The sequence below is a fragment of the Emys orbicularis genome, chromosome 24 (genome assembly GCF_028017835.1).
Source record: "Emys orbicularis isolate rEmyOrb1 chromosome 24, rEmyOrb1.hap1, whole genome shotgun sequence".
Lineage (NCBI taxonomy): Eukaryota > Metazoa > Chordata > Testudines > Emydidae > Emys > Emys orbicularis.
Genome location: NC_088706.1, coordinates 2,261,294 through 2,280,016, shown reverse-complemented (window position 1 = coordinate 2,280,016; position 18,723 = coordinate 2,261,294). Strand labels below are relative to the sequence as shown.

Genomic DNA, 18,723 nt, shown 5'->3' with positions numbered 1-18,723 from the left:
GAACGGCTTGTATTCACTTTGCTCTGGTTTGAAACTTTCATAGCTGACTATCTTTGAGTTAACACTTTCTACCATTTTTGCAAAGATTATTGAATTTATTCTCAAATCTATAGTACCTAGTTCAGGAAGCTTTCAATAAACAATATTTGTGGCTACTTGTTGGGAGAAACATTACAGAACGTTTCAAACTGTGTGTTTTTCTTTCAGTTGGATTACAAGGTTGGCTGGAAGAAACTGAAGGAAGTGTTCAGCATGGCTGGCGTGGTTGTTCGAGCTGACATACTAGAAGACAAAGATGGCAAAAGTCGTGGGATTGGCACTGTTACTTTTGAACAATCTATTGAAGCTGTTCAGGCTATATGTATCCTTTCTGAAGAAATTCTGCAATAGTGACGCAAAGACCCCTAAAATGAGGTTTTCCTAGGTACCAGACAAGACTTCCAGTCCATCATGTACCATCTGATTTCTCGTGTGAAAGCAAATGGCAGACTAGTAGAATTGGCATTAGTTAAGAAACTCTGATAGTGCTTCTGTGTCTCATATTGAAATTTAAGCACCATCATCTTGCCTCGTGGTAATACGTTGGCACCCTGTCATAGACACTGAGGAAATCGGTGAAGAAACCTGGGTGTAAATGAAACTTTATTTTTCTCTAGCTTAAGTAAACTGTTGACTTGAGGAAACAAGAACGTATTGGAAAGGGGCTCCAGTTTGCAACAACATACTGCATATCTTTGGCTGGAAATATACACAGCTGCCTCTTGGGTGTACCTAATAATTAAACACAATATAGATTTGCTAGAGGGGTTTATTTTAAATCCCTTTATGGATGACCAGTGAGGGAGATTGGGAGAGAGAGGTTTGTGGCATTCCCTGTTTTATGATGTATGAAGGTCTGGACCTTTTTAAACGTACCTGCTTTTTATACTGTAAACTCTGGTCCTGTCTACCCTTGCTTTCTTGGAAGATAGCTAATAAATGTGATAATCACAGATGCCAAGCAAGTGATCCTGATGCAGAGGGGAAACAAATTTTTATTCATATTTTTCTTTGTGAGCACTTGTAACAAATAAAGGAAGAAAGAATTTTACAATTCAACTTTTCAGTTAAAGGCTGAGCATTCAGAGTACTGTCTTCCAAATCAGGCATCCAGATAAAAGGGGGGGAGATGAGATTTGATAGCTATGATGTTTTTAAGCTGGCTCACAATGGGAGGTGGATTAGAGCAGTGGTCTCCAAAGTGGGGTGTGTGCACCCCAGGGGGTGTGCAAGAGGATCTATTGGGGGGGCGCGGCAGGAGGAGCGCTGCCAGAGCAAAAGGGTGATAAGGCAGGAGGAGCGCCGCCGGGGCAAAAGGGCAGCAAGGCAGGAGGAGCGCCGCTGGAGGGGGGGTGGGGGCGGGGGAAGGGCGTCCGGAGGAGCACTGCCCTAAGATTGGCCAGAATGCTGCCCCTTACAGTGTGCCGCCCCAGGCACATGCTTCCTACGCTGGTGCCTGGAGCCAGCCCTTCGAGGTATTCTGAGGGAAGAGTGGGAGTTCCACAACGCGGAGGGGTTGACAGTGGCACCCTCACTCGTTCGTTCGCTTTCAGCGTATTGCGATGTATTGCAGTTTACGTGTGCCCGGTTAAGTGGATTTATGGATCATATTATCTAGTTTTAACTAAACTAACCCACACAAAATGGACAAGTGGCTTAAAAAGATTCCTGCAAAGAAACCACGGATTGAAGATAATACTAATAACGTGAGCACAAGCGAACAACAAGAAAATGACAGAGCTGACAGTTCTCCTACTCCTAGTACAAGCTCTTCGTCAGCCACATTACAAGGTAAAAACAATGCCGATCTAATCAGATCTGACAAGAAGTTGGCCAAAAAAATTCGAAATGAGCAAGAAGACTATTTGAAATATGGATTTACATCCACTATCGTTAACGATGAACCTCTCCCTAAGTGTATATTGTGCCTTGAGATATTAGCTAATGATAGTATGAAGCCATCACGATTAGCAAGACATTTAAAAACTAAGCATCCAGAACATGAAGACAAACCTCTACAATTTTTTCAGCGATGTTTAAAGTCATGCAATACTCAATCCAGTACTTTACAAAATTTCACTAAACTTAATGATAAATGTTTAGAAGCCTCTCTTGAGGTTTCTTACTTAATAGCAAAAGACAAAAAGCCACATACCATTGGGGAAAACACTTGTTCTTCCTGCCGCGGTAAAAATGGATGAAATAATATACGGAAAACAATATGGTGACAAACTAAAATGCATTCCTTTGTCAGCAAATACTGTTGGAAGACGCATAGAAAACATTGCTGAAGATTTGAAAAAACAAGTATTAGAACAAATTACACAGTGTGGGAGGTTTGCTATACAGTTGGATGAAAGTACAGATGTTTCTAACATGTCTCAGCTTATGGTATTTGCTAGATTCTGTTTCAATAATGAAATACACAAAGAACTACTTTTTTGTGAGCCACTAAAGGAAAGATGTACTGGAGAAGATATATTCTCAACAGTAAATGACTTCTTTAATAAAAACAATGTTTTATGGAAAAACTGTGTGTGTAACCACTGATGGAGCGGCTGCTTTGACTGGAATAAAGAGAGGATTCCAGGGTAAGGTTACAGAGAGAGCACCACACGTGAAATTAATTCACTGCGTCATTCATAGGCAAGCTATTGCAGCAAAGAAGTTGGATCCAGAAGTGCACAAAGTGCTACAGGATGTCATCGATGTGGTTAATTTTATAAAAACAAGACCTTTACAAAAAAAGTAGAATCTTTACAATACTTTGTAATGAGATGGGGAGTGACCATGAAAATCTTTTGTACCACACAGAGGTTCGCTGATGATTTAGTAAGCGAAGCTAATGATGCACTTCTTCCATTTGGATCTACGTATCTTTGTGAGGCATCTTTTTCAGTTATGACAGCCATTAAAACCAAGGTGCGAAACCAGAACTTAGAATCGCTGTATCACAAAGTGTTAAACTAAGATTTTCAAAAATAACGAAGCATATTCAATCACATTGCTTTCACTAAAAATATTATTATTAATAATATTTTTAGTGAGAGCAAAAAGGTTTTTTGTACCGTTAATAATAAAATAAAAAAATATTTAAAAAATATTGTTTATTTCCTCTTTATCTCATCCTTTTTTAATTTCTATTTTTTGTTTTATAATGTACATAATATATTAGTACAGTAGTACACGTATATAATTTATACATAAATAAATATACATATGTTGGGGGTGCGTGCTCAAAATTTTTTACTGATGGGGTGCGCGGTCAAAAAAGTGGAGACCACTGGATTAGAGAATGGGGTGTATGTCAGGAATGAGGTTCATATAAGACTAAGTACTATTGCATCTTATAGTAGAGGTACATGTGTCAAACTGGACATGTCGGAGTTTGAGAGTTACAGGACTGAGCAAAGTTGCTAAAGTTTCTGGAGTAGAGTTAGTTTAAAATTCCTCCAAAATCATCTTCTGACTTTCAAATGCATAGTTTTTAATGATACATAATGTCTTACAAATTTAAGGTGCCACAAGTACTCGTTCTTTTTGCTGATACAGACTAACCCGGTTACCACTCTAAACCTGTCATAATGTCTTAATGACTCTTTTGGTTAGGATTAAATATGTTTATAATCTTAATATTTCCCAACCAAAAAACACTGATTAAGATACTTTTGAAGCTTCAACTGATGGATTTTAAGTTCCAGGGAGGGATACCAAGGATGGCCATCCTGGGTCAGACCAATGCTTCAGAGGGAATGGATGGAATGGGGCAATTATTGAATGATCCATCTTCTGTCATCCAGTCCCAGCTTCTGGCAGTCAGAAGTTTAGAGACACCCAGCGAGCAGTGGTGTGCTCCTTAACATCTTGGCTTATAGCCATTGATGGACCTGTCCTCCATGAACCCAGCTATATTTTTGCGCTTCACAACATCCCCGGCAATGAGTTCCACAGATTGTGCGTTGTGTGAAGAAGTATTTCCTTATGTTTTAAACCTGCTGCCTGTTAATTTCTTTGGGTGACTTCTGGGTTCTTGTGTTATGTGAAAGGGTAAATAACACTTCCTTATTGACTTTCTTCACAACATTCATGATTTTATAGACGTCTATTGTTTCTTCCATTAGTCGACTCTTTTCTAAACTGAAGTCAGTCTTTTTAATCTGTCCTCATGTGGTAGCTGTTCGATACCTCTAATCACTTTTGCCCTTCTCTGTACTCTTCCAATTCTAATACCTTTTTTGAGATGGGACGGTCAGAATTGCATGCAGTATTCAAGGTGTGCGCGTACTATGGATGTATACAGTGGCATTATGGTATTTTCTGTCTTATTTATCCATTTCCTAATGGTTCCTAACATTAACCATTTTGACTTTTGCGGCACATTAAGCAGGTGTTTTCAGAGAACTATCCACAATGACTCTAAGATCTTTCTTGAGTCATAAAAGCTAATGTAGCCCTCATCATTTTGTATGTGTAGTTAGGATTGTTTTCCAGTGTGCATTACTTTGTATTTATCAACATTGAATTAATCTGCCGTTTATTGCCAGTCACCCAGTCTAGTGAGATCCCTTTGTAACTCTCCACAGTCAGCATTGGACTTGAGTAATTTTTTGTCTGCATACTTTGCCACCTCACTGTTTAACCCTTTTTCCAGGTCAATTATGAATTTGTTGAACGGCACTGGTCCCAGTACAGATCCTTGCGGGGGACTCTGGTATTTATCTCTCTCCTCTATGAAAACTGTTATTCCTACCCTTTCTGTCCTATCTCTTAACCTGTTACTGATACACGAGTTACCAGTTATTTATTCCATGTCTGCCTGTTTTGCTTAAGAGCCTCCCTGCTGTGGGGTGGCGCTGATACACTGCCAGACATTTGAAGCTGTACTGCTGTTAACTTTAAATTGTTCTTTTTAGCAGTAAGATTTTTGGACTAACATTTTGAAAAAATATCCTTAACTTAAGTATTAGCAATGTTCAACGGGCAGCTGCTTTTTGACAGACCAATGCATGTAAAAATGGTAAGTATATTCAGTCCTCTTACTGTGTAATGTGATATCAGAACTTGTGTTGGATATCTTATGGCTGGCATTCAAACTGTGGTCCATGGAACACTCACAAGTTGAGAACCAAGCAATGTGTTAATCTGGTGTGGCAGGGGAAGGCAAGGAGAGAAGTGGAGATGCAACTGTGAGCATTGTTTCATCACATTTAGTTTGTAGGATGAAATGTGAGAGGTCATCAGACTGGTTAAGCACTCAGAACTCTTCACCATCGTGCTGCTGCTTCAAACCCAGCCTAAGCATATAGGAAACACAAGCAGCTACCATAGAATGGTGGTGTGGCAGCATAACGGAGGCAAAGGAGCAAATGAATCTGGATTTTGAACTAGTTTCATCACTCAAAGCTGGAGTAACATTTTGTTTACTGATACATATCTGTCTTATGGATAGGATCGCTGTTTGTAGAGCACTCTTGAGGACAGCTGCAATTGCTTTAACAGAATGCTTTAGTGCATGTTAAAACAATTTTATTTACGCCATCAGCAAGCATCTAAACTATTTAAATACATTTGATCTTGTTAGTGTAGCTAAATCCAGATTTCCAAGTTTCCCCTATTGCTATTTCTCAAGCTGCATTGAGGAGGCCAAAGTGCCAGTACCTTGCCCATAGAGAATTCTCTTCTTGGGTAATCCCCCAAAACGTAACTTCAGGAAATGGCCATATTTATGAATTACCTACTTGGCAGTAAGTCCATAGTACAGTTATGGATGTTGTTTGCCAGGAATTGTCATAGCTTTCAGAGTGTTGGTTCCATTAAAAGGTGCTGCCAGTAATCTCGTGTGTGGGGTTTAACGCTGTTTAACTGTTTTCAGGATGAGCGAGCCTTTCCAAAGGGGGACTTCTTCCCTCCAGAACGACCTCAACAGCTTCCTCGTAAGTTCCTTTAAAACGAACACCTTGAATTTTTAGCTTGCAGGAGTTCAGTTTGCTATACTGCAGGAATGGTGCAGGAAAGCCTCCTTGGCAAAGAGTTGCCATAAAGCTAATGTTGCTAGGTGAGGTGGGGAAGGGCTTTTATTCCAGGTACTCCCTAATACTCAAGGCACCAGGAAGGGTTAGCCTCTGTGGTTTGGGGATCCCTCAATCAGTTCTGGGTCAAGGGAAGGTCAAGATGGTGTCTGGAAACATCATGCCTCTTAAAGGAAGGAGGCTGGCTTTGTGCTTTGGACTGTATAGCATTTAAGTATCCACAGGGATGCATCTACAATCCCTAGTAAGTGCATTTGTATGTGGGACGGAAGTTGACTGTTTCCTTACTTTGGCTATTGAATGATCAAGAACAATACTCTAAAAAGGATGAGATGTGCCCCACTGGATTCCCACTGATCTCAAACTGAGGGGTGTTAACTTTTATATTGACTCGTTTCTTATCCTCCATCATCCAAAAGTAAACGTTCATTCTTTTTTCCATCTTGCTGTTTAGAAGACTTTCAGCTCTTGCATCAGGGCTTACCTTTGAAAGTACCTAAATGGGGAGAGGGAGGGAGATGCTTGAGGAAGTAGAGAGAGGTGGCATCACACCACCTATCATCGCTATTTCAGATCCAACTTCAGAGCTTTGAGAGTTCACACTTAAGTGCTAGAAATACAGAACCAAGAGTGGGAATCCACTGAGATCTTCAGAACAAAATAGTAATTTTGTCACTTTAAGAACAAAGCTTGCTATCATCTGTGCCAAAAAAAAATAAATTACTTTTTTCTCTAGATGGGCTTGGTGGTATTGGCATGGGATTAGGACCAGGAGGTCAGCCTATTGATGCAAATCATTTAAACAAAGGCATGGGAATGCCCAACATGGGACCTGGAGGTAAGAAAATCACACTTCTTACTGTGTGTGCGCTTCATTAAGTCTTTTTCCTAGCTTTTCATATGACCTTAGGGTTGCTGTCTTTCCAGTAAAGAGAACCCAAAACATGCTTCAAAAAATCCAAACCGCTAAAGTAAGTATTATTCCTCCTTGATGATCCAAACTAGAGTGGATTTATGTACCACCTTAAATTCTATTGGTTCATGTACCACCTTAAATTCTAAATGAATAGATGGAACATCAAGCTCACATACCACCCGTGGTACATATACCACACTTTGGGAACCCCTTGTCTAGTACATATCTCATTTTCTGGTTCTTGTACACTAGGAGCAAACAGTACAAGGGGATGTTAAACTTTCAAAGTAGTCTTCTGTTGAAAACTTCTTAATGAGTTTGGAAAGCCTTTTGATTTCAGAAATCTACATTTAGCCCTCGAACTACTTGATAGTGTTCCCTCTTATCAGTGTTCCTCTATGGTAATATTCTGAGGTGGGATTGTTTGTGCTTGGGTCAGGCTTTCTTTTTATGTCCGATAGGGAAGTGGCACTTCACCTGAGGCTATAATGCTTCTTGTCAAAATAGAACACACAAGTTCCAAGTCAGATACCTGAAGGTGTTGCATTTCAAAGTATTGTCATAATTCATAAGTGATTTGTGGCTTCCTACTAGATACCAAACATCAGTAACTGTTAATTTGACCTCCATTTAGAATCCATAATTCTAAGTTGCCTGGAAAATGAATACTGGATTCATTACATGCTACTGTGAATGAACCAATTGAGAAGTTGCATATCTAACAACTTTCAATTTGTGTAAGCTCATGATTTTTCTGCTGTTTTGTCCTTTTAGAAAGGATTCCATGTCATCTTCTCCCCCAAAGAGCTCTTGTTAGTAGATCCGCTCGTTCACTACTTTTCTCAGTATAAGCTTTTAAACCAAAATCTAAGTCCCCATTCCTGCAAACATCAGATTGATTGTATGCATGTATAATTCCATCTGTAAATAAAGCTTTCTTTTTTTATTTTGAGGAATGGGAATGGAAGGCATGGGCTTTGGAATGAATAAAATGGGAGGTAAGCTACTGTACATGCAGTTCTGAAGTGCAAATAGCTTTTTCATATATAGATATATCTTTATCTGTCTTTGGTATTAGCTAACATTTACGTAGGCTGACATCTCCCTGGAAATATCTTAATTTAGGGAGAATAATGCCAGATAAGCATTTGTTTACTTGGAAACAGTCACTGAGTCAGTAGTGACCCTTGTTTTTAAAGCAGTAATAAATTACCATATGTTGTGCTAATAGGTATTGTGCTCCTTGAGGGGTGAGATCTTCAGATGAAATATAAACCAAGATGTTAACCACTTATGACTCTTAACGACTGCTGCTGGATATTTACAAAAGTTAGAGCATGGGCTTGTGGCCATATTACATCTTGAGACTAAATTGAACAGTTCAGTTACAAGGAATTTTTGTTAATGCTAGTTTTAATTTTGTAAACATTCCCTTATGCCTCCAACGTGTACCGTTTTGAGATGGCATTTTACATGTGGCTGCTTTTCCTAGAATATTCCTAGCAATATTACCAAAGAGTAAATAGGTGGAATAACACATTCTGATCTAGTGTGGTGACTTATTTGAAATGCACTTTTTAATGTCACCTTTATCTTAGAGATACTATAATTTGTTTCAGGGATGGAGGGTCCTTTTGGTGGCATGGACAACCTGGGTCGCTTTCCATCTGGAATGAATATGGGCAGAATGAGTGGTGAGGCACTGATTCCTACATTATAGATCCCCAGCCTCAGTAAATGTCTTGTCATGGAACTCTTTTTTTTTTTTTTTTTCCTTTCCACAAATTTGGATGGTATAATTGAATTAGTAATGATTGGCAATCCTGTTGGAGCATTGTATGCTTTAAGGCTACCTACAAAAGAGAGGAAAAGAACACATTTCCTTTATATTGTGTAAAGAGAACCTGAAAGCTTTATTTTTTTGCTTGTTTTTACCACTAGCGGTAACAGCAGTGTCAAGTTTAACTTTTGCTGTAGGTCTCCCTGGAAAAAACTGGAGTTTTCTCAATCTTTTCTTGTCGGAATGGGAGTGATGCATCTTCAACAAAGATCTCATTTTCCACTTGTTACACATTTCAGTTAAAGATGCCAACAAACAGTTCCAACCAGCTTGACTAAAAATTCCTTTTCCCTCTCAATTGCTCAGGTTTCACTTGTGATAGCCCTTTTTACTCAGTTCCCTAGTCTTCTGGGATGGATAAGACCTTACCTTCACATGTAAATTAAAATTAGGAAAACCCTTGAGTTTTGAAAACTGATTTAGCCTTTCTTTATTCATCATGAAGAAGCAAAAATGATCACAATCAATCTTTCCCTTGCAGATTCACATTTAAAAATAAACACTTGTTTGCTCGTATGGGGTATAAAACAGCCTAAACTTTCCAGAGCTTTTCCTGACCACTTTCTAACACTGAAATATTAAATCCTAACTTTGAGGAAATCTTGGCTAGCTCTTGGGAGGACCTGGATAGAGTGATATTACAGTTGTACTTGGAAAGGTTTGGCTTCCTCATCATCGTAAATAGGTTGAGAGAGGAGTGTTGATGTTCTGTTAGGGGACAGAGCAGGAGCTTAGGTTAGTCCTATGTAATCCATAGATACAGGTCCTCCAAACACCTTGCCAAGATCCACTAGGAAAAGGAAGTGCAAGGATCTTGCAATTTGTGTGTGTGTGTAAAAACAAACAAAAAAACCTCCGTGTGTGGGTCTGTATTTCAAAGAAGCAATACATGGCAAAAACACTTGTTTCACAGTTCACCTGCTAAAATATTACAAGAGACATGTTCTCTTCAGGATGTCTAAGTTGTCCTGGAAATCTACTAAATTAATACTTTCTGCAGAGATGGATCGTGCGATGGGCGGAGGATTTGACAGAGACTTTGGAAGAAATGAGATGGGAATGTCTCGTAGTTTTGGAGACACCCTGGACAGGGGAATAGGTAAGCAAACAAAGGCTGTATTTGTGCTATGCGCTATTCATCTGAATTGTGCTTACAATAGTGACAAGTAATGTTTGGAATAATCTCTTCTGCTGTGGTATGAGAATCTAGTTGCAACTTTGACTAAAATTTAGTGTACTCCCTAAAATGTATTTGAAACCATGCCTTTTGAGAAACTACGTGTTCTCATGAGCTGTATGGGAGGTATCCCAAACTGAGTGGTTCTTCAAGTGATTACATGTGTGCATTCTGCACACAGTCATAGGATGGATCTACAACCTATCCTGAAGGACGACTCATCACTCTCACAGATCTTGGGAGAAAGCCCAGTCCTTGCTTACAGACAGCCCCCAAACCTGAAGCAAATACTCACCAGCAACCACACACAAAAACACTAACTCAGGAACCTATCCTTGCAACAAAGCCCGTTGCCAACTCTGTCCACATATCTATTCAGGGGATACCATCATAGGACTTAATCACATCAGCCATACCATCAGAGGCTCATTCACCTGCACATCTACCAGTGTGATATGTGCCAGCAATGCCCCTCTGCCATGTACATTGGCCAAACCGGAAAGTCTCTACATAAAAGAATAAATGGACACAAATCAGATGTCAAGAATTATAACATTCAGAAACAAGTTGGAGAACACTTCAATCTCCCTGGCCACTCGATTACAGACCTAAAAGTCGCAATATTACAACAAAAAAACCTTCAAAAACAGACTCCAACAAGAGACTGCTGAATTGGAATTAATCTGCAAATTGGACACCATTAAATTAGGCTTGAATAAAGACTGGGAGTGGATGGGCCATTACACAAAGTAAAACTATTTCCCCATGCTTCTCTCTCTCTCCTACCCTCCTCTCTCCTCCTTTCCTTCTCCTCTCCTCCTCCTCCCCCCCCCCCCCCCCCCCCCCACACACACACAGTTCCTCACATCTTCTTGTCAGTTGCTGGAAATGGGCCATTTTCATTACATTTTCATGCATCATCCGACGAAGTGGGTATTCACCCACGAAAGCTCATGCTCCAATACGTCTGTTAGTCTATAAGGTGCCACAGGACTCTCTGCTGCTTTTACAGATCCAGACTAACACCGCTACCCCTTTGATACTTGACAGAAAAGGTATGATAGTGGTAGCTGCTTTTCTGAGGAGGCTCCGAGTACAAGTCTACCCTGACCTGGATGACTGGCTAGTCAGAGGCCAGTCCAGGGTTCAGGTACTGTCCAGTCTATCTCTCATGTAGTCAATTTGTAAAACCCTGGGTCTGCTGATCAACTTAGAAAAAGCTACTTTGCCCAGATCAGAGGATAGAGTTCATAGGAGCAGTGCTGGACTCTACTCAGGCCAGAGCTTTCCTTCCCGATATAAGGTTCCAAACGGTTCGATCCCTTGTTGCTGATCTCAGTGCTTACTCACAACAGCTCAAAACTGTATGAGGCGCTGGGGCATATGGCACATACATAGTCCAGCATGCCAGCCTACATCTCAGGACTCTTCAGAGCTGTCTGACCTCTGTTTATTCATCAAATCTTCAACATCGGGACTCTGCTAAATGTGCCCTCTTGAGTATTGACTTCTCTAGACTGGTGAACAAACCCAGTCAGTGTTTGTGCAGGCATTGCCTTTGTCCACCCTCAATCTTTGCTGATGCACATGTCTGCCCTTGGGTGAGCGGCTCATCTGTTGCCCTCCATACTCAGGTTTTATGTCCCTCAAGGGGATCTCGCTCTACATATCAGCATCAGGGACCTACAGGCTGTCTGCCTAGCCTGGCAGTGGAAAAGTCTGTTCTCTGACAACACAGTGGCAATGTTTTACCTCAACAGGCAGGGAAGAGCTTGCTCTTCCCCACTATGTCGAGGCAGTTCAGAATTGGAATATTGGAGCGCCAGTTCAATCATTCTTGAAGCCTCTTACCTTCTAGGGCACAGAATGAGTGGGCAGACTGCCAAAGTGGATCATTTACGAGTCCCCACGAGTGGTCTCTCTGACCAGATGTAGCCAGACGCATTTTCCAGAGTGGAGGAATCCTCAGATAGGTCTACTTGCAACCAAAACCCAACAGGAAATGCCATCAATTTTCTATCTACCAGGTGGCAGTCCCATTTCCATCAGACACTTTCCTGATACCCTGGATAAACCCTACTATGTTTTCCCAATTCACTCTTACAGTGTTGCTAAAGATCAAACTGGATCATGCCGTCTATGTTAATAGCCCCAGAGTGGCCCCGGCAGCACTGGTTCCCCACTCCCCTGGATCTGTCACTGGAGGCTCTGGTTTTGTTTCCATTGGACCTAGACTTAATCTTGCAAGATCACAGTCAGCTGTTGCACCCAAACCTATGGGCAGGAACTTAAATTAACAGCCTGGATGCTCTATGGCTAAAATCCTAGACGAGCCTGTGAACTTGCTCCAAGCAAATGACTTGTTGAATAGTAGAAAGTCGTCCTCCATGTTGAAGTGGAAGTGTTTTTCCATCTGGTCTTTTGCCAATGCAGTCCTCAATTCAGCATCTCGTGGATAACTTACTACACCTAAAACATCAGGGTTTGGCAATTAGTTCTCACTTATTAGCAATATCCGCTTTCCATCCTCACATGGTCAACCGTTCTATATTTTCTAATGATATAACAATGAGATTTTTGAGTGTCCATTTAGAGTGTCCATCCTAGTCCATTTAGAGCTCATTGTTATGGCTCTAGTAGAATCTACATTTTTTTTTTTTTTTTTTAATAAACACATTCCCCTTATTTTGAGATATATACAGAGCTGGTATATGGAAATCATTTCACACTTTCATAACATATTATGCATTGGATATGGCATCCAATCCCAGCGTGGTAGAGCGGTACTCCAATCCTTGTGCAAGTAGAACTCCACATCGCTCCATCCAATTTACTATGTTGGTTGCCAAACTGTCCCAAGAGTGGGAATATGCAGAGGACACTTGAAGAAATGAAGATAAGTTACTTGTAATTGGAGTTCTTTGAGATGGACTCTGCATATTCATACCCCCAACACCCTTTCCCTATTCCTGTGGAGTCCAAATTAAAATACCCTAGTTTTTCTGCTGTCAGAGAACTCTGCTTACAAGTAACCAACCTTCATTTTAAATTAGTTCATGTTATTTAAAATCTACCTGCTAACCACATCAGTGAAAGGATGTGAACCACTCTGATCCACCTACGTACTGCCTTTACCTTAGCTTATGTTAATTGAAGTTTTATAGTTAGTAGTCAGTTTTTAGAATGTTTAGTTTAGATTTAGACTGGATCGTAAATTTAAGGGCAGCTTTATTGTTCAGTATGCACAATCCCAGTGTGAAGAAACACTAGTTCAAGCGGTGCAGTTGGCATCTCATGCACATACCGGATGCCTAAAATGATTCAGGGAGAATCATTCCCCGGCATGTTGTGCTATCTGTACCACATTTGCACCTCAAGCCCAGAAAGAAAGACCAAATAAACTTCAGGCCCTTTTATTACTGTTCAAATTTTGTGGTGTACTATAATGTCAGTACTGTTTGCAAAAATGTCAGACTACATCAGCATCTCGTACATAATCATTATTCAGAAATATTGGGAAGTTGTAAATGAGCCTGAGCCCAAACATGCCTTTTTTCCCCCTTTGAGTCACAGTGGGGTTCAAATTTGTCTTAAGATACAAATGAGCATGCAACATTTAAATACCAAGAGCTTATCCCTTCATAATAAAACACCTGCTAGCTGAGACTACTCCCTAGGCATGAGCTGAAGATGTCAGCTGTCAGCAGTATAAATACCATATGTTCTTTGTTAAGCTACAGTTGCTCAATAGATGGCAGCATGCTCACACAAATGCATAATATAGTGCCTAATCCTGCTCAGACAGTTGCCAAAAGTCAAACAATTGTTAAGTTAATCACAGCTTGCTTTCTAGCACATCTTTTCAAGGAGATGAGGGAAAGTTTTGGAGTGGTATAGCTGATTTGGGGGGCTAGATGTGCTCAAAGAAACTTTAGACATGGATGGTAACTGAAATTACTCCTGTTTGCAGAAAACTTGTCACTAGTATTAACAATAAACCTGACACTTTTCAGGCCAAACAGATTTTCCAAGCATAAATTATTGGTGATAAAACTAAGCCTTGGTTGCAACCCTAATATACACTTGGCAACATACAGAACTTTAAAAAGTAATTAAGTTCTCTATAAACTCAACTGAGACCCTGTATTCCATAGCAAGTGACACCCAAATTATCTGGTTTCTGTAACAGACACAATTCTGTAGCAGATTTAGGAGCGTTCAGAAATGGAGGAATACATGGAAATGATACGATCAGTACATTAAAATCAAAGAAATAGTTAAAATATTTTTTTGCTTCTCTCCACATTAAAAAGCTAAATATACTGCAGGCTTTTGCCTTGGCAGTGAATACTTGCACTGGAATCTGTTGGTTTTAGCACCAGGAGAAAGCTAAAACTCTTGGCTTGCATCTCTTTACCACTTCTGGCTGGCAGGAGCAGAGTCTATTCCGATCCTTTTGGGAGAAGGGTCTTGAACTCATTCTACTCCCAGCAACTAGCAACCTCACTGCCCAACCCCAATATCTGCTAGTGCTTGAGCAGGCTTATGTTTTGACAGCTGAAATTACACTTAAATTGTTGATGTGAGCTGTGAACACAAATCCAACAACTGTTCTCTTGAATTTGCCGGCTTCAGACGCTGCATCTCTTTACACTTGGTTCACATTTGAAAGCTTTATGTGTAAGGGCTAGAAACTTGACTTCTCATAAAAAAAAAAAAAAAACAACCCTAGGTTCTCAAGCACAGTTCTGCTTCAGAATCTGCAACTACAGAATACACAGGACACTAACAAATTGTACAGTTTCAATCAAGAATATCCAGATGCATCAAATTTAATATCCTCTTCACATGATCATAGGTAATGACGTCTCAATGTATTGTGTTCTAGGTGGAAGTGCCAGCATTCCTGGAATTGAGAGGATGGCACCCGGCATTGATCGTCTGGGTGCGGGAATAGAAAGAATACCTTCTGGGATGGGACATGGGATGGAGAGAGTAGGGTCTGAAATAGATCGAATGGGTCTTGTTTTGGATCGCATGGGTTCTAATGTAGATCGAATGGCCCCAGGAATTGATCGAATGGCCCCTCTGGGCATAGACCACATAGCTTCCAGCATTGACAGAATGGGCCCAACCATTGAGCGAATGGGTTCTGGTATAGAAAGAATGGGTTCTGGAATAGGTTTTGGTATTGATAGAATGGGTACTGCTATTGATCGTGTTAGTACCACTATGGACAGAATGGGCTCAGGAGTAGATCGCATGGGTTCTGGCATGGATAGGATGGGTCTAAGTATGGATCGTATGGTACCTGCTGGAATGGGAACTGGAATGGGTCAAGTTATAGATAGAATGCCAACTGGACTAGATCGCATGGGGGCAACTAGTATGGACAGAATGGGATTGGATCGCATGGGGGCCACTAGTATGGACAGAATGGGATTGGATCGCATGGGGGCCACTAATATGGAGAGAATGGGGCCTACCATGGGGCAGGGAATGGGGGCAGGTATAGATCGGATGGGACTTGCAATGGGAAGCAGTTTTGAAAGAACAATGGACATGGATCGTGGAAACTTCGCAGGCAGTTTTGCAGGCACTCTTGGAGGAACCGGAGGACCTGCAGCTGGGGTGGCCAGAAAAGCCTGCCAGATATTTGTGAGAAATGTGAGTAACACTTTCATAATCTAGATGACTGCACAGAACTCTTGTGTTGGTGCTTAGAGGATGAAGAAATGCTAGTACTAAGTAGTTACACATTTTGATGGCTTCAGTTAGACTATCTTAAGTATTTGTGTAGTCTCCATCAAATGTATTAATGCTGCACAGGGGACAGTTATATAAAGTCTGAGTAGAAAAATCTTTCATTTAATTGCTACTAACTGGACACACAACCCTCCGCACCTGTAAGTGCGGACAGTGCAATGCTGTGTGTTCCATGTGTTTTATACTTATTATATTGATAAACTATGGAACAGATTCTCAGTGAGTGACTGCTTTCTTTCTCCAGCTTCCTTTTGATTTCACATGGAAAATGCTGAAGGACAAATTTAATGAGTGTGGTAAGTTACTTTATACTACTGAAGAACCTCCAAACAACTTACTGTAGGACAAAATCATTATGTAACATATCAGAAATTCTCTTTCTGAATCATAACTTCAACTGCTGCCTGTACTACTTAACCAAAACTTCATACAAACCTAGGAAAATATTGGATATTAGTAAAAACCTGTATTTTGAATAAATGCTTGTTGCACAGTCCTCAACTGTGTCAGGTTTTTATCCTCCCCAATAATTGTGCCTTCTAGTGGCAATACTCTCCACCAAAAGTAACATGCAATAATTGTACATCTTTCTTGCAATAGTTGGAGACCGCCTGGGTACATCAGGCTTACTAGTAATCCCATCCCTACCAGTAACTGTAAATCATTGTTTCTTACAGGAGTTTAATAGATCAGACAATTCGAAGTACTCCTCTAATGGAAAACTTTAGTGTAAATAAGCCCCAAACCTTCTCAATACTAAAATAGAGACGGTCTTCTGTAACATTGAGCCATGAGCCCAGAATGCCACTTGCTGGTTATCGGTTAATACCAACATTCCATGACTCTTCTTCACTTTAAAACTCTAGTCCTGTGTCTTACCAGATTCATCCAATAAAAGATTAAGTTGAAATCTAACCAAATTCCTTTAATCTTTAGTGTTACGTTACTGGAGATGATTTAAAGTGAAAGGAGGAAATGGCTTCATTTACAAGAGTTCATTATGTACATCATGGGGTCTCAACATGGAGAGGGTGGCAGGTCTCAAGTAGGTCCAGAAGGACTTGGCTTTTGGACTAGATGGGAGGCAGATTCAGAAATTCTTCCTCTTATTATGTAGAGGAAAAGATTGAGAACTGCTGGCACAGATGATATGCCTTACATGTAGAAATATTTCAGAACACAAATTAAGTTTAGAACCATTCAGTTAATGGTCACGTATTTTCCCTGCTGTGCTGGAAGGATTTCTGGATGTGGGTAGATCAGTCCAACAGATTAATCTTACAATGATGTGGCTCATGTATTTTGCTGGAATGGCTTTGTAGGGATATCTTGGGAGGGGGATGCCAGATACAAAGCTGTTTGACGAGTTTGAGTTTTACTTACCTATAGTTAGTCCCATATGCTGACTCCTTGTTAGTTCCATCAGTGAAGAATAATAATACTGCACTGTGGCCTTCACTACAAAATAGAGAGGAGCATCAATGCACCCTTCCTGTGAACTCCTTAAAAAGGGGGGCAAGTCTTGTCTGGCTCTCTCAAAACTGAGTGTCAAGCTGCATCTTCTTAAAATTGGGAAATGCTTGAAAGGGGTAGATCAGTGGAAAGAGAAACAGATTCCAATCAAATATCTTAAGTGAGGCAAATTGTTTAATTTTGAGAACAGTCCTTTATAGTCAATCACACCTGAACTGTTTCTGCTGCATTTGACTCCAAAATATGTTCTAAATGTACATCTTTTTATCACTGTATTTGGAATGCTCTATTGGAGACCTTTCAGAGTCTTAATCACAAGATGATTTCATGTAGGAACCTGGTTAGGTATTAAGCTTCATGCAGTAATTTCATTACACTAAACACAAACCCTTTTGTTGCAGGTCACGTGCTGTACGCAGACATCAAGATGGAGAATGGGAAGTCCAAAGGTTGTGGTGTTGTTAGATTTGAGTCCCCAGAAGTGGCTGAGAGAGCTTGCCGGATGATGAATGGGATACAGCTTCGTGGCAGGGAAATTGATGTGCGAATTGATAGAAATGCTTAAATTAGTTGCCTTTTTAAACACTGATACCAGATCTTTTGAATTTGTATTTTTCTTGTTAACCATTTTAATTTGACTGGATGTAAAGACATTACAAAAATTCAGTTGCTTTCTGGAGTAATTTTAATTACTTTTTTAACAAATGGATTTCCATTTTACTGTTTTGCATTGAAACTGCAATGTGCACAATCTTTTTTGTAGTTGTGGCCTCTTGTTGACATTACAGATGTATACGGTATGACTTTGATAATAAATGCCGGTTACTGAAAGCTTTCAATCATTGATCCATCAATTACTGGCAGCAAATCTTATGCTTAAAAAGTCTTGGTATAAATAGAGCAAGTAGTTCAGAAACCTCGAATGCATGTGCTGTGAAACATAGTTCATGTCTGGAAGCACCTAGGAATGTCTTAAACTAGCTTTTAAAACTTTCAGAGATGTGTGAGCACAACATGAGAACATTAAAATAATCCTGGTTCTTGCACACTAGCCTCAATAGCTGAATGTCTTTGGAGAACAGGTGACCCCACCTCAGTGGATTTCACTCTTAGTCTCATGCTGGAAGCAGGAACCCAAGTGGAAACTGCCATAGTTTCAAGAGACATCTTGTAACCGGATGATCTGTCCAAGAACTGCATTGTAGGGAACAGCGTTTCTTGCCGTTCCCTAGGCTTAAGGGAGTTAGACCATGTTGCAGCATGCTGTCGTTCCAACCATACCCAGAGCAGAAAGGAAACCATTCTTTATTTCTGTCTAAGATATTGACTAAGTAGTGAAGTGTGATAGTAGCACAGCTAAAGCTAGGAGGTACTTCTAGTGAAATGCAACAAATTAGCTGTCTCCCAGTGTGTGAAGATGAAAACTTGTCTGAGATGGGGTGGGGAGAAATAGATTGTGAGACTGATTCTCACTCGAGTAGTT

General features: G+C 40.3%; 1 protein-coding gene across 1 annotated transcript in view; it reads left to right on the top strand.

The window, feature by feature from the left end:
* LOC135894018 (heterogeneous nuclear ribonucleoprotein M-like) overlaps nucleotides 1-18,077 on the top strand; it is a 32,430-nt gene extending 14,353 nt beyond the window's left edge. Inside the window, exons 3-12 of the mRNA XM_065421993.1 lie at nucleotides 208-361; nucleotides 5,007-5,056; nucleotides 5,912-5,972; nucleotides 6,805-6,906; nucleotides 7,938-7,982; nucleotides 8,604-8,678; nucleotides 9,825-9,923; nucleotides 14,890-15,668; nucleotides 16,012-16,063; nucleotides 17,642-18,077. Of these exons, the coding sequence (XP_065278065.1) occupies nucleotides 208-361; nucleotides 5,007-5,056; nucleotides 5,912-5,972; nucleotides 6,805-6,906; nucleotides 7,938-7,982; nucleotides 8,604-8,678; nucleotides 9,825-9,923; nucleotides 14,890-15,668; nucleotides 16,012-16,063; nucleotides 17,642-17,805 (1,581 nt within the window). The 3' untranslated portion in view covers nucleotides 17,806-18,077. The remainder of the gene's footprint in view (nucleotides 1-207; nucleotides 362-5,006; nucleotides 5,057-5,911; nucleotides 5,973-6,804; nucleotides 6,907-7,937; nucleotides 7,983-8,603; nucleotides 8,679-9,824; nucleotides 9,924-14,889; nucleotides 15,669-16,011; nucleotides 16,064-17,641) is intronic.
* Nucleotides 18,078-18,723: the final 646 nt, after the last annotated feature.